Here is a 26,257-nt window from a genome sequence, read left to right as displayed (position 1 = left end):
GATCTCCAGATAAAATCAAACCTGGCACAGACTTATCTGGAGATCAGGCAGTTTCTGGGCAATTTTGTATATTAGCTACAACGGTGGAACAAATCCTTCATAAATATTACACCCATATTTCAGTGGCGACGTAACATCTGGCATTTGTTCTTTTAGCTTTCTTACCCATCTCTCCTGTTAATGTAACTCTTGTAATGTTTAGGGAGTGTCTGTTCTCTGGAACTGTACAGTAGCACTCCCTTAACAGCTGGGCTTTTCCCTTTGTTCTGTTCCAGGTCAACGTGGAGTCTTAAGGGAGATTACATTGCCTCCAACACAGATGAGTGCACAGCCACTCTGGTGTATGCTGTTAATCTGAAGCAATCTGGCACCGTCTCCTTTGAGTACATCTACCAAGACAGCAGCATCGTCTTTGAGTTCTTTGTATGTTTCCTATAACTCAATCCACCTTGCTAATATTGCATGCAAAGTGAGGGAGGATTTCTTCTGGGCACTGTCTTTACCTATACGACCACCTCTGCACTAGTTTTCACTTTCTGGGCCTATCTGAAAAATGGATGTTGCATCTTGTTGCAGTCAAGGACAAGGATTCCTGGTATTTAAACCAGAAAACGGGAGGGGGTTCATTTTTGTGTTGCTGGCAATTCATTTAGCCTCCCATTGAACTGTTCCTTCTTGGACTTCATCCGGCGACAAATGAATTTTGGCAGCAGTTATTTTTGCAGTCCTTTCAAGATACAGTGGTTTCCCTTCTTTTGCACTTCAAAGATAATGATGCTCATTTACAACAACAGCATTATTACTTTGGCATCTCCTCTCCTCCCTATTCACTACAATACAGTAGCCAAGAAGACTTTTCCAACATTTATACCATCTCCAGGGCCATTAACATATACCGCTGTGTTCTTTAAAGTGCACTTCAGATAACTTAACAACTCTGAAGTGTATTGAGGTGCATTTTATCACAATTTCTTTCATGGAAGTGGCTCTTCCTCTACATTGCTTTAAGAAAGTGGTTAGATACAGGAATGGTTGCCTCGAGTGCCAAAATGGACACAAAACCATTCAACTTCTTAAAAATCTCTGAACAATGTGCTCTAGGTTCGCTGCTGGAGGATTAGTTAGGGCACTTTCTCTACCTTGTACTTTGTAGGAGCCCAGAGAAACCTACAGCAGCCTATCTTTCCAGCCTTTAAAGCTAAGCATACATTCTCTCTACACTCCAGCATTAGAACTTGGTCCTACAAAAGAGTTTTGCCCTCCAGCAGCAAAAATTTTAATTTTACTGTGATATCTTGAGCTGACTACTACTACTACAAATCAACTTATTTACCCCATGCACCCTCATCCCAGGTTCTCATTTGTTGCAGATTCAGAATGACCAGTGCCAGCCAACTGTAGAGGAGTCACGATGGATGAGAACCACAGAGAAAGGGTGGGAGACACACACTGTAAGTGCACAGAGCTCCTTAACTGTGCCTATGGCTTGGAGAAGGAGACCTGTGTGTGCTTCTGGGACCCAGTACTGAAGTCCCAAACAGTACAGCCTTTCAGTATCAGCTGGGACTTGAACTGTCTGTGCTTTGAACATTTGCAGGTGGAGCTGAGTCAGGGCAACAATGTTCTGTTTTGGAGAACGACAGCCTTCTCTGTGTGGTCCAAAACTCCCAAGCCTGTGTTGGTGAGGAACATTGAGATTACAGGTTTGTGTTTGGTTGGTGCACGTCTCGGGTCTGATGCCACTATGCAAGCTGTCGTTCTGCCCAGCAGCGGCTAAAAGGTTTTTTCCCCTCTCTTGCACTGCTATCCAACCTCACCCCTTTCCTCCCCCCCCCCTGTTCCCTAGGAGTAGCCTTCACTTCTGAATGCTTTCCCTGCAAGGCAGGCACCTACACAGCCAAATTAGGTTCTTCCTTCTGCCAGCCATGCCCAACAAACTCCTACTCCAGCAAAGGAGCTACTTCCTGCCACCAGTGCGAGCCAGCAATGTACTCAGGTAAGCACCTTAGCTAATTATCAGAAAACCTATGAAGGAGGCTGATTTATGACTTTGGAGTATAGGAAGCTGCCTTGATATGGAGTCCATCTTGCTCAGTATTGTCTACACTGACTGGCAGTGGCTCTCCAGGGTTTCAGGCAGGAGTCTCTCCCAGCCCTACTTGGGGATGCTGGGGATTGAACTTGGGACCTTCTATAGCCAAGGAAGGGCAGTACCACTGAGCTATGGTCTATTCCCATAGCTTTACTAAGCAAAAGTATCCCATATCCCCAGATGTTTGCCCAGCTTCCAAGTTCAGTTGAATATGCTACCTAAACCTTCCTGCCAGCTTAGAACCCATTGCACCTGCTCTAACGAAGAAAACCCAATTGCTCTCCTTTCTCCTCTTCAAAAATGTAATAATGTAGCCATGTTCTTTCCCCTGCTTTTGATAAGTCTGCAGTGTTGGGTACTGCTTTTGCTTTTGCTTGTAATGATTGGCATCAACCCTCTGATCACACACACACACACACACACACCATTTTCTTTCTCCCAGTAACATTCACAAGCATGTGAAATTGAGGGGGAGAGGAGGGAAAACAGTTAAGTGAAGATGAAACCAAAAGCCTGGGGTAGCCAGTGTAGTGCCCATCCAGATGAGCCTCAATCAGCCCAAACCAGCATAGACAGTGGGTCAAAGATGATGGGAGCTCCTGGGAGACAGCCCATTAGCTATCCTTGCCAAAAGCTATTTCTAAGCTGTTTCCATTAACATAAGCACCAATAAGTATTGTTTTGACTTCCTCCTGCCTTATTGATAGCGAGGCATTTAAAAGTGCAGTTATTTGAATTCCCTTCATCACTGGGAATCACTGGAGGGTGTTGGCATGCTTAGAAGCATTTATTATTGCAAGTTGGAAGCATAGGGGGACCCCCCCCAGCTTTTACAAGCCCACTTGGGTGCCATTTTCCTTCTTCCCTGGCCATTTGATAAGTTTCAGAAAGTTTTTTTTTTGGGGGGGGGGAATTGGCAAGCAAGATTACTAGCAATGGTGGAGAAATTAGCCCAGGCTGGATCCATATTAGATTTGGAAAATTACTGGGGAAATCTTGAGCTTTTTCCAGGGAATTCTCCAAACGAAGGTTTGGAGGCACATTTTTACCATCTCCATGGAAAGTAGGTCTAAGTCTCAAGCAGATTTTTGATCCATAGTTCTGTGTTTTTAGAGGAATTTTACACAGCTAGATTTGGGGCATCGTTCTCATGTATTGCTCTCTGCATAATGAGGGGTATATTTTGTTAGTGCCTTCATGCTTTGAGCATAATTTGCTCAGTTCTATGGAACTCTGCCTTGCAGAAAGACTTGGAAAGTTACTCTCAAATTACAGGCTTATAGCAGTTTCATTCCTCTTTGTGGTTGCTTGGAATCACAGAATTGTAGAGTTGGAAGGGACCACAAGGGTTATTTAGTCCAACCCCCTGCAATGCAGCAATATTTTGCCCAGCCTGGGGCTTGAACCCATGCCTCTTGAGATTAAGAGTCTCATGTTCTACCGACTTAACGATCTCAGGCTTGCATCATATCTGGCGAGTGCAGTATCAGTGTTGTCTGTTCCCCTATAAGTGGCAGCAGTTGGCACATCAGACTGCAGCATTTTGATTGTTTGCTGTCGTGCAGGAAGACTTTGACTTGATCAGCTTCAAAACCTTATGCTTGAAGCATTTTACTAGGCTGCTGGAAACTAAAGGGGGAAATAATGGACCTTGGGTTTCGCCTTTCCTACATGGGGAAGAGAGTATTCAACTTAATGACAAAATGCTCCATCTTCACGGCAAAATCCCTGCAATTTTCTCATCAGTTGCTGCCACTTTTTCTTACCCTAAAAGAGCTGGGAACTGCCTGCTCCTTTAACATGATACAAAAACTTGTTCTTTGTTCCCATCAGATTCAGTTGTCTTAAGCAAATATGAGGCAAATGGCTTCTAACAATTTCTAGGAGAACAAATGTTGGAACTGAAGCCTGAAACGACCTGTACATCTGCACACATGCACACACTGCCCTTCTCATTGCTCCAGTTAAATACACTGAATAGATTTATGGTAGCCGTGATTATTACCTGCTACGCAGAGATAAAATATGGGCATGTGTGTGAGATGGGCATGGCACCCTTCTCAAGTTCCTGCTGAGATGTTGCTAGATTGATTCTTTCATGCTCACGTGGTTTTAACCATTGTTTCCTCTTTTCAATAAAGAACCAGGTTCAGCATCATGCAAGCCACGCCCAGCTTGCACAGATAAGGATTATTTTTATACTCATACAGCCTGTGATACCAATGGAGAGGTAATTCACCTTCTGGATTTCCTTGTTTGTGATGGTGGCGTTTAAATTTTGAAAATTTCTTGTTTAGTTTTTTGACGCACATGGCTATAGAGCTTACCTTTAATGGAAAAGACCGTACTGCAAAGCATTGTGCATGCTTTAATAAGCAGGGACATAAGGAGTCACTGAGCATGCAGGAATATAAAGGTGTCAGGCCCTGAAGATGGCATGGCTGGCGAAGCCTACCCACCTCTTTTAATAAGCAGAACCCACTGCTGCTGGGTTCTCCTTATTAGAAGAGGTGTGTGGCCCTGGAAAGGCCTCACTTCCTTGTCTACCTCGGGAAGAGGGAAGTGGCTACAGTGGGATGTGGCAGGAACCTGCAGGCTTCCTTCTCTTGGTGGTGGTGTGTGGGGACGAAGGGGAGAAACTTGGTCTTCCCATCATCATGCTGCCACCACCAAGAGAAGGAAGCCTAAATGGGGCACAAAGGGGAGAAACACTTTCTCCCCTTGTGTCCTGCCTCAGAGAAGAAAGCCTGTGCAGGATTCCTTGCAGTGACAGACTTTGGGGTCTCCTGCCCTCTGGGGCAAAATGTATCACTCCAGCACTGGCAGCTGGTCACTGTGAAAGCAGAATGTTGGGGTAGTTGGGTCAATTCGAGCAAGGCTCTTCTTATCACTGCTGTGTGCAAAGAGCACCCCCATGTGGACCATTCCATACTGACAGTATATTACTGAACTTGGGGAGGGAACTCAGGAGAACATCGGGAGGGTGAGAGGAAGAGGAGCTAATATCTCGGGGCTTCCTTCCTGGAATATCTTCATAATGCTTTTTGCACATGGGCAGAGAGCCTGTGTAATTGTTGTTTATGTAAAGAGATATCTAGGCATTGCACAGCTTTTTGCGGATTGAAGTGTAGAAATGTTTGCTCTTATCTCTTTCTTATATTAACAGACTCAGTTAATGTATAAGTGGGCCGAACCAAAGATCTGCAGTGAGGATCTCCCCGGTTCTGTAGAACTGCCTGCTTCTGGCATTAAAACGACATGCCCACCTTGCAATCCTGGTTTTTTCAAGACAAACACCAGTTCCTGTGAGCCCTGCCCATACGGATCATATTCAAATGGGTCTGGTAATGCTGTTCTGTTCTTTCCTTCTTGGCTGGCAAAATTGTCACGTGAATTACTTTCTTTAAAATGTTTCAATGATTAGGGACCTGTGCAGTGTCAGTGGGGATGCATGCAGAGAATCTGAAGTTATTGATTTGGAGCTGATGTTAATTACGCATAAAAAGGTGGCATAACGTGAGCGCTTCATTTTCCTATTCTTTGTTACTGCTCATGATTCCACATTATTTCTAATGGCAACAGAGTTGTGAGGGGTGGGATACATACAGCACCATGGAACTGGCTGCTTTGTCCTTACACAGTTGGCTCCTCTTTGTCACTTACTTGATTAAAAACAGCAACAACAAAAATGCATGATATGGCACTCTCCTTCTATCAGGAAATTCATTGGTAATTTGCAGAGGCGGCCACCAGCCTATTCTTAGGGTTTGCTTACCCAACCACTTTTTCAAGTGGAAGAATCAATATGCAATGACACTCCAGGTAAAGGCCTGCAAGGTAATATTATCTTGTGGTAGCAGTGCAAGTGCTGGAAAACACTTTTTTCTAGCATATTTCAAGATGTCGCAAAATAGTGGCTAGACCTCACCAGGCCATTTTGCCACTTTGGTATCAAGTGGGGAAGCTTAGCCAAGCGGATTTTTCCACCTTAAAAAAGTGTGCAGTATATGTTCAGTAGGCATGCGCATGAACACACCTCTGAAGTATGTTGCTGCCAAGCCTGCCTCTATATAGGTTGTTCTCATTCTTTGTTTCAGAAAGGGCTGCTAGCGCCCACCAGCCACCTAGTGACAGCCTTCCACATGGGAGTTCATTCCTCCTCCCGAGCTTCAGCATTGTAAAGTTGCTTCCTTCTGTTCTCAGGTTGCATCAACTGCACCGTTGGGACTGAACCAGCTCTAGGCTTTGAATACAAATGGTGGAACACGCTGCCAGCAAACATGGAGACGACGGTCCTCAGTGGAACCAGTTTTGAATATAAGGGAATGGCAGGTATCTTCATGGGCACATATTAACCCCGAGGCGTTGGGGCAGTTCTTGCATGGCTGGGCACTGTCATGTTGTGAGGTCTCTTGCCCCTGCAAGCAGTGGGGAAGTTCACAGCGCTGTGATGCTTGCTCATTCCACTTGTAGTGTCAGATGTTGCCAGATCAAAGAGAGGGGTGACACGGGGCTGCCTGCTTTCAGCGGCCGTCATGCTAAATTGTCTAGTTCTGGCCTCAGGCAATTGGACTTCCCATGTCTCTGAGAAGTATGTAAGCGTTAATAGAGCTGTGTATTTAATGATATCCAACTGAAGTAATGCCCTTTCACTGAATGGAGATGGTGTTCTGTCTGTTGTTTCAGGGTGGGAAGTAGCTGGCGACTACATCTACACAGCAGCAGGAGCCTCTGACAATGACTTCATGATACTGACACTGGTGATTCCTGGGTTCAGGTGAGTGTGTGGCTGAGCTGGCGATGGCAAGCCTATGCATCCAAAATGCATAACAACACTGAGTCCAAGCAGTGGGACCTTCTCCCCTTTGAGAGTGTGCTGCTTGCATTACTTCTTCCACAATCCTTAACTCATCATGCTCATTGGTGAACAATAACAGAAAGAATGAATGAATGAGGGAATGAGTTGGCTTTTCAGCAGCTCTCAGCAGCTGCCTGCTTTTTGCCATGTCCTGGCAAATGTATGCGTGTGACTGGAATGCTGTTTTATTGGACCAGCCACCCTCAGATTCTTCAGGTGTGTTCCAAACAAGAGCATGCTGAGGGAAACATTCAGATTCATGGCTTGCTGAAGTAAGCCTTGCTAATTGAGGTGGTCTGTCCCCAGACATTCCTGCTCCCATCTCCTGTCCTTGCTCTGTTTTCACCAAGACCTTGAGCAAATAGATGCCCCCTGAATTTTGCTTGCTCTCTTGCAGTTCCCCACAATCGGTGATGGAGGACTCCGAAAGTAAAGAGATTGCAAGAATCACATTCGTCTTTGAAACGATCTGCAGTATGAGTTGTGAGCTTTATTTCATGGTGGTAAGTTGATCCAGCTTCTTCCCTCTCCAAAGTGAATAAGCTTTCTCTTGCTTGGTTTGCCTTGGGGTTTTGTGTTCCCAAGGTATAACAGGATGTGGAAGACGCATGCCCCTTCTTCCTCTGTAGTTGATGCCTTTAGAAAAAGAGGCAAATCTCTTGGCTGTTTCCCAATTCTGGAAACTTTCACCCAAAATATATATGTTTCTATGGGGATATTTTCAAAGGAACAATAGCCCACCTGCATCCTGTAGTTACAGCTCTGTGAGGACTCTGTGTCAAAATGCCACCATGGCGGCGAGAAAAATAAATATAGGTATACCACCTGTTGGTATGTTAAAAACCAGCATTGTTGATAACGTTAATATTATTAATAAAAACAGTGTAAAAACATTTTGTTCAGAGATACTGTACACTTTGGACAGGTAGCAAGGTCACTCATCGTACATAGTGCAAAATGAAAAAGACTTGTGAAAATGTTAAAATAAATGAGTATTATTGGGTTTTGCAAATGATGCTCTGAATTTCCTGTGCTTTCTGACCTGCAGCCCACATCAGCTTCTCTTGGGCTACAATGGGCGTGAATGAAAATCTCTCCTAGTCACTGTAGCCTCTCTTCCCCAACTTCAGTGTCGTCTTTCCTCTTAACTGCTTCCTTCCCACTAATGCTCCACCTCTGCTCCTTTTCAGTTGGCTATTCCAAGGCTCTCACAATCTGCCTGGCATGATTCCCCTGCTTATACTCAAGTTACGGAAATAACTGTATCTGTAATAAAGAATTATTTAGGTAGAAAGTGTTGCTTGCTCTTTACTCACTAGGCCCCTGCTTTATCTCTGGTAGGGTGTCAATTCCAGAACCAACACCCCTGTGGAAACCTGGATTGGCTCGAAGGGAAAGCAATCCTACACCTACATCATTGAAAAGAACGCCACCATGAGCTTCACGTGGGCCTTCCAAAGAACAGCATATCATGAGCCGGTAGGGACTATCACTTCCTGGGGAACCTTCTGTTCACAGCCAGCTCCTCAGTTATCCTTTTTATGGGGAGTTCCTTGCCAGGAATCAGAGCTACTCCACTGTCTTGCTAATCAAAGATGTCCCAGCAAGGAATAGGCACACCATCCTCATCCTCAGCATCCCACCTTCCCTTTATCAAACACTTCTACCTCTCCAAGACCCTCTGAGCACTTTCTGTGTTTTGTTCTAGGGAAGAAAATACACCAACGATGTTGCCAAGCTGTACTCTATCAATGTGACCAACGTCATTGAAGGCGTAGCGTCATACTGCCGGGTGTGCGCTCTGGAATCCTCGGGCTCGTCCTGTACTTCCTGCCCACACGGCCACTACATTGACAGAAGCTCTGGGGGCTGCTATCCGTGTGCAGCAAACACGTACCTGAAAGCTCACCAGCCCTACGGCAGCCAGGCCTGCATCCCTTGTGGCCCCGGCACAAAAAACAACCCGGTAATATTGTCCTCCTTTCTGCCCATCGTTTCTGGCCAATTTGCAATGATCTAAATAAAAGTGCCCCATTAAGTTTATAAATTTAGTTGGCAGAGGGCTATCCATTAAAAGCAGCAGTAGGGCAGTATCAATATATTACCATTAATATAAGTGTTAGTGTTAGTATTAGTATTTATTAGTACACCGCCCCATCCAAAATTACAGACAAAATCTGCATGCACGAGAAATTGCAGCAGATCTATTGGCCGGAGAGGGTTCCACTTGAAGTGGCAGGCAAGATCCCACCCCGTCATCAAAGACTGTCCCCTCACATGGTATGCATGAGGCCAGATCCTTAAAAAAGAAGAAGAAGAAATATAACTGAAAACTTTGTCTTAACAAACTTTTGCTTTTTTCTTATTGAAAACATGGAACCTGTAGACTGAAAGGGATTCTTCCCTTACCAAATCATCCCAGAGTTTTGCTTTTTAAAAAAACCCCAAGCTTGTCTTTCCTCAGAAATATTAAATTATTTCCTGCCAAAATGGAAATGGCACAAAACAGCTAAGCAGTTCATCTCCACATACTCTGTTTTGTGTAATTATCCACATGGTTCCCTGGTGGAAATTGGCAAGTGAGATTCCTGTGAACAGAAGCTTATGGGATTCTGGAGCACTATAAACCTGGACGGCTTGAGAATAATCAGCCACATTTGGGCCCCTTCCTGTCAGAGTAAACTTGGGTTTTACATGCCGCTGGAGACGTTGACAATTTCTGAGCTCCTCTATGAGGAAATAAATTGACTGTAAAAAAATGTTCTGCTCCCCAGATCCATTCTCTTTGTTACAGTGACTGTCACCTCTCAGTCATCGCGGACGGCAGGACTCTGGAGTATGACTTCTCAGCACTGTCTAATAGCACATCCTTTTTGGTGGGGCCCAGTTTTACCACCAAAGGGCTAAAGTATTTTCACCACTTCAACATCAGCCTCTGTGGGAATCATGTAAGTACGTGGCGAGGCTTCTGAGAAGCCCATCCTCTATGCAGGGCCCCAACATGTGAGAGTTACATGTTGAGTGCCTGCAATCACCCTTATGGTGTGGAGAGTTTCTAGGCACCCATGCTCACCCCGCAGCCGCAGAACGTTTCCTTAGCAGAATCCCATCCTTCTGGCTACTCTAGCTGAGCCACCGCAACAAATCAGCTCAAATTCTTGAAGGTCCCTTATCTGTAACTTAAGGGAAGCATTTTATTATCGTGATGCAACTGCCCTTCTCTCCTGTGAAAGGATGGGTATTAATAGATCCCTGTGCATTGAAAGTGTGTGTGTCTCTCTGTGTGTGTCACAGCATCATTGATTTATCCTCACCGCCAATGGCACCTGGTGACCACACCCCCTACCTATGCATACAGAACTCTTTGGAAAAGGCTCTCTGTGTGTACATAGAGCTTCTCCATGCAAAGCAGGGTCCGTTCGTCCCAGACTCCCCACTCCCGTTATATGTGGGAGCTCTACGCATATACACTGATACACAAATAGACGCCCTTCCAACATGCGTGGGTAATGGAAAATGCAGTGGTCAGAGGCACTGGTGCTAGGCTTTGCAACCCTCCCCGTGCTTTCATTGCTTAGGGTGGGTTCATCTGAGTCCTCTTACTCCGGATCTTTTTTTTTTTTTAATATTTTTTATTAGATTTTTCAAATTACAAAACAACGAATAAAGACAATCATGACTATCTTACTTCCGAGTCCGTATGTCCACATCCAAAATATAACATAAAATAAGAACATAAAAAAGATATACATACACAGATGAGAAAAAGAACAATAATAACAATAAAATTTCCTAATTTTAAATTTCTTAATTCCTTATTGGACCCCCTCGAGCCCCCTTTTTAACGGTTCCAATATCAGCTCCACTTTACAGGTTTCATTTCCCCCCCCCCAAATCTCCTGTTTCATAATCTGCAACCTATATAATTGCTTAAAATCCCCTTCAAATGTCTAAGTTACAATACTTCTTAACGTATATTCTAAATTTCTTCCAGTCTTCTTGCAGCTTCTCGTCTCCCCGGTCGCGTAGTTTCCCGGTCAGGTCAGCAAGTTCCATATAGTCCAACATTTTCATCTGCCATTCCTCCACTGTAGGTAACTCAGATGTCTTCCAGTACTTTGCTAGTAACACTCTTGCCGCAGTCGTGGCATACAAAAACAAATTCCAATCTTTGTTAGGTAATTCTCTTCCCATTATGCCCAGAAGAAAGGACTCTGGTTTCTTAATAAACGTAGTCTTAAAGACTCTTTTCAATTCATTATAAATCTTTTCCCAGAAGTCCTTTACTAATGGGCACGTCCACCACATATGATAAAACGTTCCTATTGCCTCCTTACATTTCCAACATTTATTATCCTGGTTATGGTACATCTTTGCAAGTTTTGCTGGGGTCAAATACCATCTATACATCATTTTCATCATATTTTCTCTCAAAACCGTGCATGCCGTAAATTTCATATTCTTTTTCCATAACCTTTCCCAATCCTCCATCATAATGTTATGTCCCACATCTTTTGCCCAATCTATCATTACCTTTTTTGTTTGTTCATCTTTCGTATGCCACTGCAGTAGCAGATTGTACATTCTGGAAAGATTCTTTGTCTTTGGATCTAGCAGTTCTGTTTCCAGCTTGGATTTTTCCTGTGAAAAACCATTTTTCTTATCTAGCTTGTACATTTCATTTATCTGGTGGTATTGGAGCCAGTCATCTACCTTACTTCTTAACTGTTCATACGTTTTTAACTTTAACTGGCCTCCTTCCTCCACCAAGATATCTCTATATTTGGGCCACCTGGCCTCCGTAGTCAATTTTTTATGAGCCTTAGCTTCCAGTGGTGAAATCCACAGGGGTGTTCTCCTCTCTAATAAATCTTTATATTTAATCCACACCTTCAACAATGATTTTCTAATTACATGATTTTTAAAACTTTTATGATTCTTGACCTTGTCATACCATAGATATGCATGCCATCCATAAGCATTATTAAATCCTTCCAAATCTAAAACATCTGTATTCTCTAGTAAACACCAATCTTTCAACCAACAAAAAGCGGCAGCTTCATAATAAATCCCAAGATCTGGCAGAGAAAAACCTCCTCTCTCTTTACTGTCTGTTAACAATTTATATTTGATTCTCGGTTTTTTCCCTTGCCATATAAACTTAGATAACGCCTTCTGCCACTCTTTAAAACAATCCACCTTATCTATAATTGGCAACGTTTGAAACAAAAACAGCATTCTTGGCAATACATTCATTTTCACAACTGATATTCTTCCTGACAAGGACAATTTTAAATCCGACCATCTTTCGACCTCCCTCTTAATCTCATTCCAAACTTTCACATAATTATTTTTGTATAAATCCAAATTTTTCGCAGTTAGATTCACCCCTAGGTATTTCACCTTTTTCGCAAATTGTAGGCCGGTGGCCTCCTCCAAGGTCTACTCCGGATCTTTTAAAAAGAACTTCAGGTTTTATAAAGACAAGGATCCAGCCAACTCTCTCTCTCTCTCTACCCCCCCCCCCCCGCAAATCTCTGAAGGGAAGGAAGATGGCAACCTGCACGGATAATGTCACAGAGATGCACATCCTGGGCAAAGAGACAGAGTTCTCCAAATCAACTTCCTCCTATGTGTGCCAGTCCATCATTGTCCCCTCTGATGTCATGGCTTACAAATCAGTGGTGTCTTCACAACCCGTGAGCCTGGCAGACCGCTTTGTAGGTGAGACTTACAGGGAGCATAAGTCTGTGCTTTGAACAGAGGACTCTGGTTGCTGTTTGATAGAGGCTTTTGGGAGAGTTGCATGCGCTGATTCAGGTGACAGGAACACCCCTGATTATGCCTTCTAGATAAATCATAGAATCATAGAGCTGGAAGGTACCCAAAGAGTTGTCTAGCTCAACTCCCTGCAAAGTAGGAATTACAGCTAAGGAATCCCTGACTGATGGCTATCCAACATCTGTTTAAAAACCTCCAATGAAGGAGAGTCCATCATGTCCCGAGGGAGTCTATTCCACTGTCAAACAACTGAATGGAAAAGTAGTGAGTTCAGTGTGCTCCTTCATCTAAAACATAGGCAACTTTGATGAAAACCCTACACTATTCAGTACCACTAAACTTTAGTTCCCCACTCCTCAGCTGTGTTTTTTGCTTTCTGTCCAGGTCCCAGGAAAGCAAAGGAGGCAAAGTCATTCCCAATTTTTGCTGTTTTTTTTAAAGTGTATAGCTAGAGAAATACATATTTTATTTTATTTTTGCACTGGGTTCCATTCTACCTCAAATCACTGGCACCACCTCCAGGCCCATAAAAGAAAGTGTATTTTATTTTCAGGAATTGGCAATTTAGTTTTATTTTATATATTGTCATTTTATTTTTATTTTTTTCAAGACCTGGCAATCCAATAGCTGAACTTGGGTCACTCTTACACACTAACAGAGCCTAACCAAAAGTACAAAAGGCCTCACTTGTTTCTACTACCCTGATCAGCATTTGTGAGGAAAGCAATGAACAAGACAAGCCTATTTTCTGGAAGCAGTGAAGAGAGAATTGAAATGGGATTCTCCTCTGTGAAGCTCTTTAGCGCAGTCAGTATTGGGAGAGGGGTGTTCCTGGGAGCGGCCACTGTCTTCTCAGTGCAGTGTCCTTCTTACTGGTTTCCTTCTAACTTATAGGAGTAACAAGGGAGACCACTCTGGACAACATCACTTCTTTTCCCGACTATTTCCCTGCAGAGAATGTGGGCTTACCGGATATAATATTTTTTTACAGGTAAGCTACAAGACTGCCAAACATAGGTGAAGGCAGTTTTAGCAGTTTTCTTCTGTGGAAAACTCTAGGTTATTAATGTGTCTTGGAACATGTTTAGTATTTCAGCATCACGGGGAATTTGGGGGCTTTGGCATCCTGGAACCTTCCAAAGAGGATTGAAAAAATTCATGAAGGGATAAAGCTATCAATGGCTACTAGTTGTGATGGCTATGCTCTGCCTCCACAATACTTCTGAATACCAGTTTCTAGAAACCACAGGAGGAGAGAGTGCTCTTGTGTCAAATCATTCTCTGGAAGGTTTCGGGGACCGCTGCTTCTTGCTTGCTCATGAGCTACACAGTTCATTCGCCGGCCTATAGTCATTCCACTACTACCGCTGTTTTGATCCAGGATTTTTCAAACTGGCTTTATGACTGGTTTTTCATTTATTGCATTGCCCTTGTCCTGATTATTTGCACGTGAACCAGCCACAGTATTACTGCTGTTACCAGCAGGAGTGGCTTTGATTCTGCAGAACCCGTTTGGCATCCTTTCTCCCCGCCTTCTTCTCAGCTCATCTCTAGCCTCTGGCAGGTGGGACTTGAATGTGTGAGAAGGAAGTTGGATCATTTTTTGGATGCTACTTTTCAATGCATTCCTATGCTTAATTTGAATGAAATTTGCAATAAACCTTTAGTATTCCCACACCCTGGGAAAATTTATCCTTGTGATTTGTCCTCCCTTTTCCTCTTCCTTGGGCCAGATTTCCTTTTTTGCTGCCATTTGTACTGCTGTGCAGCAGTCCTTTGTATGAAAAAGAAAAATGATCCAGTACACGTGCCTTAAGCGTTTCCCACTTTTTAAAAGTATGAAAACATGCTAGAAAGAAGGGAGATACAGCATTGTGTTGCCCCCGAGTGGCAACTGTATTAGTGAGAAATGCTAGTACTTTGAAGCCTCGTAAATGACAGGGCCTTCAGCTTTATCAGGGATTTCATAACATGCATATATGTTGCAGATCCAGTGATGTGACTCAGACTTGTAGTGCTGGGAGAGCTACTGCCATTAGAGTGAGATGTGATCCTCTAAAACCCCATTCTGGAGTGCTCTCTGTGCCGAGGTAAGTTCAAAGGTTAGTCAGTCTCAATAGCAGGTGCGTCCTGCTAAAACTACATTCTGCTCCAAACTCTGCAGTGGGGCAAAAACTGGAAATTGGTGGAGAAAATATATACTGTATATATAAATGCTCTCAATGCTGTAAAAATAGTCACACTGAGAACAGCACTTACTTCCGTACTGGGTGTACTTGCTTCCAATTCTAGTTGTAATTTATATTTCAGTTTTGTCGACTCCTATGTTTCAAGCTGGCTGCTCATCTTTTCCCAATTTTTTTTGAGGTGCCACTTGTTTGTTTATGCATTTTAATAGTTGCTTTTTTAAATGAGAACTGAGGAATAATGATTTAGCAAAGACTGTAGCTCAGTGGAAGAGCATCTGCTTTGCATGCCAAAGGTCTCTAGTTCAGTCCCTGGCATCTCCTGATAGGGCTGAGAATGTCCCGTCTGAAATCCTGGAGAGCCTCTTCCAGACAACATAAACAATACTGAGCGGCTGGAGGTCAGACATTGCACTAGGTAGCTTCCTGTGTTCACAACCCTTCTAAAGGCAAAACTAAAAGATGCACAAAAGCATCTCCATTGCTTAAAGCTTTCTCCCCACCCCTCCAAATAGTAGCTATAACAGCTCCCGCCTGGGTCAGGCTATAGCACAAGATGAAGTTGTGTTAACATTGACCCTTTCCACTCTGCACTATTTCCCCAATGGCACTCCCAATGGCATTTCCCCAAAGGCTGCTGTTGCTGAGGCAGGGAAAATCATAGAAATGTGCATATGATTTTCCTGCTGTGGAGTTATTTTCATTCGGAAAATGGTACGGGGAGGAATACTAAAACTATCTTATTGTGCTGCACTATGGTCCCAGTCTGGTTTGGGAGATGTAGCTATTTTTTTGGCAAAAAGTGTAAAGAGGCCAAGTTGCATTCATACGCCACCAACTTTATATGTCGTTTAGCACTGTGACACTCTTCTAGAACCCAGTTTGGTCTCATTTACATTTACAGACCTAACCTATCGGCATAAGCTTTGCCATATCCGTTCCTTCACATACCAACCCAGAGGTACCTCTTTAATCATAACCTTCCAGGGTTTAAATTCTTTCATGAACATCAGACCAAGGGGTCTGTGTAACTCAGATGCAGGAAATGCCTAAGACCTATTGGCATCTATGAAAGAAATAGCATTTACAGCAAGAACAAGTGTTCCATGCAGCAGAGTTCATGCGCTACGTACATGAGGCATGGCTTTGGTTCCCTGGAGTCACTGGTGACAGACTCTTTTGTGGCAGTTCTGGGACAGGGTCATGTCTGACACCCACAACAGCTATGTCATGAGGTGAGCCACTGCTTAGGCTCAGATGGCATCTTTATAATTTTTCAAACAGCAAGTGCCCTGAAGGAACCTGTGACGGATGCACTTTCCATTTCTTGTGGGAGACGGTTGAAGCCTGCCCCCTCTGTTCTGCAGATGACTACCATGCTATCATCAGCGCCTGTGTTGGAGGGATTCAGGTAGGAACTCAGAATGGCTTCTTTTGAGTTCTTATCTTCAGGGCCTGAGAGCTGCCCATTTTTGTGACTATTATATGAACATTAAAACAAGTCATCGACAGCTACGGCAGCCCAATGATCATTTAGTGAACATGCCCGTTAGGACAGGCAGAGACACCAAATTGAAATACACAATCCCCCCCCCCCCGAGTTGTCACAAAGCCATACTGTCTGATCTTAAACATGCTTACCTGAAGTCAGTTCCACTGATTTCACAACAATAAACCGCTGCTTCAGCAGCAGGTTCAGCAATGATGTACCGATTTATTTTTGATAAGAGGATTACCGGTATGTTCCTTCAAGGTCCCTCTAAAGTGGTGGTGGTACAACTATTATTGTTGCTTCAAATCTGTAAGGTGGCGTCAACACTACATTTCTATATTGGTTTCAGTTTATTTCCCTGAAAACCATTTCTAAATAGCTTAGCGTAAAATCTCTCCTAAGTGCTACAGGGTAAAACAGAAATGTACAGTAAGACCATCGACATCAAAAAGAGTACAAAAATGCAGCATGACCTGCGACTGCATGTGATTAAAAGAAGGCCATGCCTGCTTTTCCTTCCACAGAGAACCACGTATGTATGGAGGGAGCCCAAGCTGTGTTCGGGGGGCATTTTGCTCCCAGATCAAAAAGTCAGCATTTGCAAAGCCATGGACTTCTGGCTCAAAGTGGGCATCTCGGCGGGGACTTGTGCTGCTATCCTGCTGACTGCAATGACTTGCTACTTCTGGAAGAAAAACCAGAAGTGAGTAGCTACTTCTGTTGCTGCCCATTATGCTTGCTTGCTTGCTTCTTTCTTCATAGCTGCCCAAGACCTTTTTCAGATGGCAACCTTGAACAGCACAGCAGAAGCAAATAGGTGTGAGCCTGTGTTCAAAGATAACAAGCTCTTCAATAATATGTCTATCTTTTATACATTGTTACATGTCAGTGGTGGCATTCTCGCCTTCCCCAGTTTCCCTTCTTATCACCCCATTCTTAACCCTGCCTATCCTTCCATGCCTAAAATGCAAGAAAGCCCCACCAAAAACAAACCAGTTTTTTATTTTCCAGAAGTGTTAAGTGCATGCAACTTTAACACACTCATAAACAGTGCATCCATAGCCCTGTTCAGTAGCACCTTGTGAAAAGGGTGCAACTTGTGAAATGAGACTGCTTCATACAGGCCGTGATATATAGGGGAAGGACCCCCCCATTCTTTACTGGTGGGCAATATGAGACACAGGGCATTAGGTCAGCATTGTGTAGTTACAGGGTTGCTGACTGGCCAGGAGTGCCTATGACTTTTCACAAGCCACAACCCTTTATGAGTCACCCCTTGACCATATTGCTACAAAACTTGCCGATGGATCCTGTGAATTAGTTTCCCAGCATATGCACTAGAAAAAGCTGGTGGCATTACCAGCAAATATTGAGTGGGGTTTGCTGAGCAGTGATCCAATTCCAGCTGTAGTTGTGATGAAACCTCTTCAATGAAGAGTGTTTCTTACCCACCAGTTTCTCAACAGCTACTGGGAATCAGGTCTACTGTTGCTTGAATGTAACTGCTGCCAGTGGATTCATGCTATGGTAAGTGTCCCCTTTGGTTGCTTACATGCGAAAGTATCTGCTGGCAGAGAGGACACTAATTCCACCACCACTTGAAATGGAGACCTTCACAGCTTACTTATCAGCAGAGGTCTCCACTTCCAAGCAGCAGATGGGACTCTGAAATGTTTGCTGGCAAAGATCAGCAGCTGAATATTCTGAGAAGAAGGGAGGCAGAATTGTTTCCTCTTTGGAGAAACTGAAATTCAAGCTCCTTTTGAATTTTCTCCAAGAGGGAAAATATCCCACCTTTGCAGTGCATGCATAATTAAGCAAATAAATCCTTTAGATTGTGAATGTGTATGATTGCATGTGCTTGTTTGGGTGTACCAAAACATTTCTTTTTCTACCTGTAACAGTCAGCTTTCATGTGGCCTGAAGCAGGGCTTAGCATCTCCAGATTTTAAAGTGATCCCCCCCCCGGCAAGTCCCATTTTTGGGACCCAAACTCTATTCATCCCTCATCCATCTGGCTTTCTCTATGTCTGTCTTATATCTTTGAAGGTTGGAGTATAAATATTCCAAGCTGGTGATGAATTCCAGTGCCAAGGACAGTGAGCTGCCAGCTGCTGACAGTTGTGCCATTATGGAGGGGGAAGATGCAGAGGATGACCTGATATTCACAAGCAAGAATTCTCTCTTTGGCAAAATAAGGGCTTTCACCACAAAGGTAAGGTGCTTTGTGAGACCCAGCCTGCATGTGTAATGCGCCAGAATGAAGCAACAGAGGCCTTGGGCTTGGCTCCAATGTTTATCTAACCTGACAGATGTCTAACATGTCATGTTGAACTTGTGAGGCCACATCTGAATAGACAGCTTCCCAATTCACTTAATATGTATAGTATCCCTGAGGTGTGTGTGTGGGGGTGTGCCTTTCTCTAGTAGTCACTATCCTTTGATTTTTTGAACTAATGATCTCTAGCATGGGCTGCTGACTGTGCAAGACCCAGGTTGTAGTAGGGGGGGGGGTTGGAGGGGGAGGGAGAAGTGTGATTAAAGCTTCATTCTCCTCCTCTATCCTGTTAAAATATTGGCAGAGATGAGTAGCAAAAGGAAAAGGACACTTTCTCTCCAATCAAATACATTAAACACAGCTAACCCTTCCAGGATGCTACAGGCCAGGGACCAATCAAAAGTCATTACTACAGTAACATCCTCATCCTAGATCTGTGAGCTTTCTCCAGCCTCAGAGTCTATATTCATGTGCTGCTGTGTTTCCTATTCTACTAACTGATGTTCTAGTTAATGGTGCACTGCTTTTATTTTTCATTTTATCCCTGCCCCCCCTAATGTGGCTATTTGTTTTCCTGTAGGCTTCTCTTAGGTACAGTCAGGCATGGCAGGAGTCTGTGTGTAGGTCTGTTCTCAATAAGCTAAGAGGAGGAGTCTTCCAGGTAGATAGAGACCAAATATAGATGGTATTGTCTTGTGTCCCCTGTGTCTAAAAACAAGCCAGCTGACTGAGGGTGTATAGCAACCAAATGGCATTGGATGGGATGACAATATGGCCTAGTGACATCTGACTGGGACCCAGCGTGGTATGGTATTCTTGGGAAATCCAAGCCACGCTGCCAGCTTTCTACAGCTGCAGCCTCTCCTTTCCCAAAGGGGGATGGTGCCACAACCTTTATTTTGGAGGAGGAAGGCAAGGAGGCCCATTGTATGCTGGAGACACACCAATGGGTGTTAATTCAGCATGCAAGTGTAGGATCATAAACTTACCCAGAAAGGTCCTTGAGCCCTGGTTTGTCTCTGGAACAAGTAGCTGCTGCTCATTGTGCTGTCCAGAATCATGTATGACTGGCTCTGTGTCACATATCTGTCTGCCTTTTGCTCAGTTTCATCTTTTGAGAGCCAGAACCAGGGCTGCTCTGACTTGATGGAGCTGGGGAGAACCAAGACAGAGCCATGGAAATCTCGGCCTATGGGGTTCAAATGCCATGTCTGGAATAAATTATGAACTGAACACTGTGCACAGAGTGTGGGTGGGTTTTCTCCACTCCCCTGCAAATTACAAGCAAACTGGGCCTTTCTGCTTGTGACCCAAAAGTTATTCCCCCCACCACAGTAAATACATTCTGTTAAAATGTTGGCGAATTATCATGTGTACAGGCTTGCTTTGCTTGAATTAGGATCTTTAATCAAGAGGTTATGAATATTCAGCTGTTAGCATATATTTCTAGTTGCAACGTAATAGTTCCTTATCCTCACAACCAGCATGATGCAACTGCTGCAATCACTGTTATCCCCATTTTGCAGATGGAGGCTGAAATAATTGTTTTGCACAAAGCTGCTGGTGAGGTTATTGCAGAAGTGGGGTTTGAACCATGTCCAGCACCCTATCCACAGGCTCTGCTGATCCTTCCGAATTCAGTCCTCTCTGGGTGCTGGCTGCTGAGTGGCTCCCACAAGGCTCAGTGACAACCCTCACCTCCCCACCAACTGTCTCTTCTGAATGCACTGCTATCCAGCACAGGTTGCTTCTATGCTAAGGTCCTTAAGCACTGCAGAGACGTTGCTTTTTGCAGTCAGCTGGAAGTAGAATTAAAATTGTGGTTCCATATAGCACTTATGTAGCGCTGTGTTTCCCTACAATAGCCATCCTGACAGGGTCAGAAGACCATGCATGGAGGCAGCTGGTAGGGGAGGAAGGGTTATCATAAGAGTTTTGCGGGAGCTGCCCTTGCACCCTACTGCCCTTTCATGAGCATAGGGTGCAGGATTGCACTCTCTGTTCCTTCTGTGTTACTAAATACTGGGATATGACATAATCTGGCTTACTTCAGACAAAAGGTGGGAGCTCTGAGAGATGCAAATGACATTTTATATAGTCCCACTCACACTTCCTTTTATGTTGTCTTTAGAGAACATCTGATGGCTTTGACTCGGTCCCACTGAAGACCTCCTCTGGCACCACTGACATGGATCTTTAGGAATGGATTGCCCACCTCCCACCTGCAGGATGCTTTGGGAGTTCTCCTTGGTTAATCCCTGCACTTTGATGAACTTGCCATGTGGCCTTATTGGATACACTTTTAACTTCAGCTTCTTACTGTACTTTTTTAAAACCGAAAATTTTAACATTCCCTCCCGAAACAAAACCATGCCAAATACAACTGTGCTTTTAAAATTATATGTAGATATATATTTGTATGTTTCCTGCGCCTACCCACTCTTCTGTACTGCTTTTGGGTTTTACCTCTTTAACAAAAGTTGTTCTATGCTGGTGACAATAACTGTCTTTCCTCTCTCCCCTAACACCAGAAATGTGTAAAACAGCCCAAGATATCATTGCCATTAATTAATTCAGACCATTGAGGCAGGCTCCTAAGTCTCCAATCCTTACCTGGGGGAAGTATATATGCGCAGCTGCTCTGTAAATGTTCATTTCATTTTAACACCAACTTGACTTATACTTTCTCAGTGTGCTAAAGCAGCAACGATATTTTGTCAAACAGTAGTGAGGCTTGCCTGCCTCATTAAGAACCTTTCAGAAGAGATGCAGTGTATTGGGCTCAAATTGCAAAGTTCTGCACTCCAGTCTCACTTTTACAGGATGACTGTTTCTTATGCCAGAGCAGTCTGCAATGACTTTGCAAGTGACAATTCCATTAAAGGCTCCCTAAATTCCATCATAGCAGAATCTGCATGTGGTCCAGTCTGGAAAGAGTATACTTCAATCATTTAGAAAGGGTATGATTTAAACATGGAAAGGATTATGGCCTAGATAGAGCAGCTGGATTTTCCTCATCTGTTTGTATAGCGATGACTTATGGAGAAATGCTGTACAGTCTTGCATCTTGTTTGTAGACCTTTAGTTTTAAAACAATAAGGGAATCATTTATCCCTGTGCTGACTTTCTCCAATACTTGAAAACTCTGATCCTAGGATATTGGGGCAGCGGGTGTTATTTTTTATGTGACTTCAGAATTACCATCCAGGAAAATGTCTCCCTTTTGGCCAGGCATCCCCAAACTTCGGCCCTCCAGAAGTTTTGGACCACAATTCCCATCTTCCCTGACCACTGGTCCTATTAGCTAGGGATCATGAGAGTTGTAGGCCAAAACATCTGGAGGGCCGCAGTTTGGGGATGCCTGCTATTGTCCGTGTCCCATTGGAACACTTTCCTTTGGAGGAACAAAAGTATAATACTTTACACAGTATCAAGAATCAGGCAGAACTTCCAGCACAATTATCCTGCATGAGCACCAGAAGAATTAATACTTGCTTCTTTTCAAGTTATGTGAATTACAGGTGTTAGATCAGTGGCTGTGATTATCAAGTATGCCATGGCAAATAGAGGCCGGAGATTAACAGTCAACCATTTCCCTGTCAGGCCCAAGGATGAGTGGAAAAGCTTTTAGAAAAAAAGCTCTCGACCATGAATTACAGAATTCAGCTTAAAGCAAATCCAGCTCCTCAACTTTCACTGGGGAAATAGGTAACATGTTTATCATTTTATGCAATTTCCTAGCCTGATCTTTATCCAGAAATATCCCTTCCTACCCCTGGACAGCCCTCTGTTGTTGTTTTTTTTACAATTCTTCCTCATGTAATTTTGTGAAGGCCTAGGCATGCAAATTTCTTATTTGGCAAACAGTGAAGAAATAATTAGGTTTTGTTTTTTATATCCAGTGTTATATCCAAACACAGCCACTGAATACATTACAAATGGCTGCTCCTGAATTCAGTCAGCATTACTGACAACTGCCAAGCCAATGTTGACTGATTTCATCTCTGTTTCTTTTGGCAGGTTAAAATATAAAGTATAAGCACTTCTGTCAGGGAGTTGTTGTGGCTACTCCCGAGTAAAGACGCTCCAGTCCGTTGTCTTTAAAGCTTTTATTGTGCATACTATTTACAGTGCAGAGATAGCAGAAAACATGACCTCCTAGTCACTCTCAGAACCTGGCAATGGTTCCGTTGGTTTCGGGGCCAGCATAATAACTTGGACACCCTGAAACGCCACCCCTTCGCCCTGCGTTTGGGCGCACGCCTCAATTTGGGCGCCGGAAGGAGCGGTGCCCCTTCTTCCCCTGGCTGGCTGGGGCAGTGCGTCTCCCTGAGCCGTCCCTCCTCCACTTGTTGGTCAGAGTGGTGCAGGGGCTCTGATGCCGGTTTCTCTGGGAAGTGGTGCAGGAGCTCTGTTGCCGGTTTCTCTGGGAAGCGTAGGAAAAAAGGACGCACCGCCTTCCCCCAGCTTCTCCTTCCAGCACGCTTCCTGCCTGACTCCCACCGAGAGCGCTGCTTTACTCAAGGCATCCATATCCTTAGGATGGGGTCCCTTGGAGAGCTCATCCTTCACTTCGGGGTGAGGCCCCATGTAAAACATGGTTTGTACCGGCTCTGAGGTCAGGTCCCATCCCAGCTTGTGGACCAACATGGCAAATTTTGAGCAGCAACTGCGCACTGACATAGAGCCTTGCTTCAGAGTAAGCAGCATCTCCTTGGTCAGGTCCGCTTGCGCTTCACTAGTGAACATTACATCCATCGCCTCATTAAATTTTTGGAGGCTTTTCAGCGCATCATTTTGAGCCGCAATTAGCGGTTGGACCCAGTCCCGGGCAGAACCCTCTAAGTGATCAATGAATGCCACCCTTTGTTGGTCATCGGCGAATTCCCCCTCCTGCAACTTCAGGGCATAATTTATCTCAGTCTTGAACCCCAAATAGTGCTGTGGGTACCTCTGCATCAAAGCATACTAAGGCTGAAAAATAACCCGCAGGTTAACAGACTTCAAGACAAAAGTCCCAATTATTGCTGCTATGCAGTGGTTTGAAAGAAACTGAGAAGGGGAAATCAGCAGGATAAGGGAGGGGGCAGGAGTTGCTTCAAGGATGCAACTGTCAATGACACTTTGCTGCCCTGTGAAAAAAATGAGCTAAATGGAAAGCACACCAATTAACCAGTAGGATGTATTATTATTATAATTACGTTATTATTTATTCAGCTTAGCAGGCCTGTACAACTTGGGATACATAAAGCTGAATATAGCAATGTATTATGACCTGCCAGTGTCCCTGTTTTCGAAAGCATGCCAAAAAGTGCAAGTAGATTAATAGGTACCGCTCCGGCGGGAGGGTAAACGGTGTTTCCGTGCGCTGCTCTGGTGTCGGTGTTCTGTTGCGGCAGAAGCGGCGTAGTTAATGCTGGCCACATGACCCGGAAAAAACTGTCTGCGGACAAACGCCGGCTCCCTCGGCCTGTAAAGCGAGATGAGCACCACACCCCAGAGTCGTTCGCGACTGGACTTAACTGTCAGAGGTCCCTTTACCTTTAACAAGGGAGTAATTGAGGAGCTGCTCTATATGGTGGATGGGATGCATTTTACTTGGCGAGTTACCCTACGGAGGCTTGTGGATGTTTTCCCCCTTAGCATAATGCTGCTTACATCAACAGTGAAATGTCACCGTACCATAAACTTTGATATATGTCAATGTAGCTTTTCTACGGTCAGATTTCAGGCTATTCCTTGGAAGAGGAGTAGATTTCTTTCTTCACCAGTGAATCCTGCAACTATGAAACCAATCCAGCAGCTAGCTTTTCCTAAATGCCACTGCCACTGCTAAATGCCACTGTTTTCAATTAGAAGGAGAATAGATTTATTTTACTTGGAAAGTAATCCAAAGTTATGGCCTAAGGAAGCCTGAGATGCTCATCAGAGGATGAGAAAACTGACCTCAAGGGACACGAAAGAGAAACTGGCTCTTTTAAATATATTAACACACCTGAAAATCTCTGGGCTCTGGTTCCATCGTTTTACACAATAAATATATATTCAGGGACAGCCAGGAAAAGTTAAACTACTACTGTACTGTGGAAAGTGGCACCCTGTTTTCAAGACCCAGGATAGGGGAGAGGACCTAGCGTAATAAGCTGTTGATAAATTGCCAGTGGTGAAGAAGGTGTTGATGGATAGCTTCCCCATTGCTCATCACAATTAGGAAGAAAGAGAAACTCAGGGCTGTTTCCAAAGTAAGGTCATATGCAAACAGAACTAGCACTAGGCAGAAAGAATACCATAAAGAGATGTGTGAATCAAGTCAAGAGTCTATTGCAGAGGTCAGCTTACCTAAGCATCTCACATCAAGCTGAAAAAGCTTATTCTCACCCTCTGCTGTTTATGCTGAAGAGAAGAAACAAAAGCAGCAACAAATCCTTGGGGATGGTTCTGTGGCTTTCATAACACATAGGCTTAATGTTTGTATGTCTGTCATTTGTTCAATAGTGTAACTTGGGGGAGGGGGGAGAGGGGGGCATCTGCACCAGCCACAATCTAGATAAGGGTGCAAAGTAGACCTTAAAGATCAGGAAACATTTTATTTAAAATGTAAGTTGTGCAAAAAACCCACAAAATCTTTGGTTTGGAAAATTAGATGTTTTGTCAGAGTGGTAAAGGCAACAATCCACTTGGTTGAGCATGCAAACATAAGAGCAGCCCTGCTGGGTTAAGCCAAAGGCCCATCTCTTCCAGCTTCATGTTCTCATCATGGCCAAACTATAAGCTTCCAGGAAGCCTGCAAGCAGGGCCTAAGCACAGTAACAACAGTTGTTTCCCAGCAACACGCAGCATCTGACAGTGGAGGTGGGACATAGACACCATGGCTATTAGCTATGGAGGGCAGCTGGACATCCAGAATAACACATTTGCAACTTTTCCTTGGTTCTGTCCTGCAACATCACCTAGTAAAACACATTCAACCACTTCATACCACTGGGGCTGATGCAACAGGGAGTGGAGAAGAGAATCTTATGGTCAGGCAGTGGGTATTCTGTACCCCAACTTTTGAATGAATTCATGGTTGAGCAGGAAGCGGCAGGTGCAGCGAGGATGTGGAGTTTTAGCATCAACACCCTATAAAGATTCAGTGCCGTTCTCACCCCAGATTGTATTAGTTGCTCCCCAAAGGGAGCTAATCCAAGAGTAATGCTTGTTTTTATTTGTTTAACTCCTATACTTATTAATGAGGATAGGAAGTGTCCAGACTTTCTGACCTGTGCCATTTATATGAGTTTACAGCAGTGTCCCTTCTCTAATTCTCTGGACTTGCTCTTAAATTTAATTCAGAGCATCAAGTGAAATCAGAAGGGTACTTTTGACGACTTCATAAAATCACTGCTTCTGTTTTTGTATGAAGTTGTGATTTATTATTCTGGCTTTTTGTCTTAGCTATATTTTGTACATGCTTGAAACTGTTTATGGATTAAACCAATATCTGTAAGATATGACTGACATACCAGATATGTTGTTCTCCTAGCAGCAATCTTCAAGGACTTTTATTGTGTGTGTGGACTAGGTTATA

The 26,257-nt window shown here is 43.9% G+C and overlaps 1 protein-coding gene across 2 annotated transcripts in view; it reads left to right on the top strand.

The window, feature by feature from the left end:
- The window catches only part of ELAPOR1 (endosome-lysosome associated apoptosis and autophagy regulator 1), a 62,413-nt gene extending 39,632 nt beyond the window's left edge, over positions 1–22,781 (top strand). The window contains exons 4-23 of one of the 2 annotated variants that reach the window (XM_035122592.2): positions 276–423; positions 1,371–1,451; positions 1,598–1,703; positions 1,847–1,996; positions 4,234–4,322; positions 5,259–5,436; positions 6,296–6,424; positions 6,779–6,869; positions 7,348–7,453; positions 8,292–8,429; positions 8,659–8,916; positions 9,725–9,898; positions 12,494–12,674; positions 13,626–13,722; positions 14,720–14,821; positions 16,202–16,328; positions 16,934–17,112; positions 18,459–18,624; positions 19,268–19,348; positions 20,819–22,781. In XM_035122592.2, the coding sequence (XP_034978483.1) occupies positions 276–423; positions 1,371–1,451; positions 1,598–1,703; positions 1,847–1,996; positions 4,234–4,322; positions 5,259–5,436; positions 6,296–6,424; positions 6,779–6,869; positions 7,348–7,453; positions 8,292–8,429; positions 8,659–8,916; positions 9,725–9,898; positions 12,494–12,674; positions 13,626–13,722; positions 14,720–14,821; positions 16,202–16,328; positions 16,934–17,112; positions 18,459–18,624; positions 19,268–19,348; positions 20,819–20,887 (2,650 nt within the window). In that variant the 3' untranslated portion in view covers positions 20,888–22,781. The remainder of the gene's footprint in view (positions 1–275; positions 424–1,370; positions 1,452–1,597; positions 1,704–1,846; positions 1,997–4,233; positions 4,323–5,258; positions 5,437–6,295; positions 6,425–6,778; positions 6,870–7,347; positions 7,454–8,291; positions 8,430–8,658; positions 8,917–9,724; positions 9,899–12,493; positions 12,675–13,625; positions 13,723–14,719; positions 14,822–16,201; positions 16,329–16,933; positions 17,113–18,458; positions 18,625–19,267; positions 19,349–20,818) is intronic. The other variant, XM_035122591.2, reaches the window with a different exon arrangement.
- The last annotated feature ends 3,476 nt before the right edge of the window (positions 22,782–26,257 follow it).

Source organism: Zootoca vivipara, chromosome 7 (assembly GCF_963506605.1).
Source record: "Zootoca vivipara chromosome 7, rZooViv1.1, whole genome shotgun sequence".
Classification (NCBI taxonomy): domain Eukaryota; kingdom Metazoa; phylum Chordata; class Lepidosauria; order Squamata; family Lacertidae; genus Zootoca; species Zootoca vivipara.
This window is presented reverse-complemented; position numbering and strand designations above follow the sequence as displayed.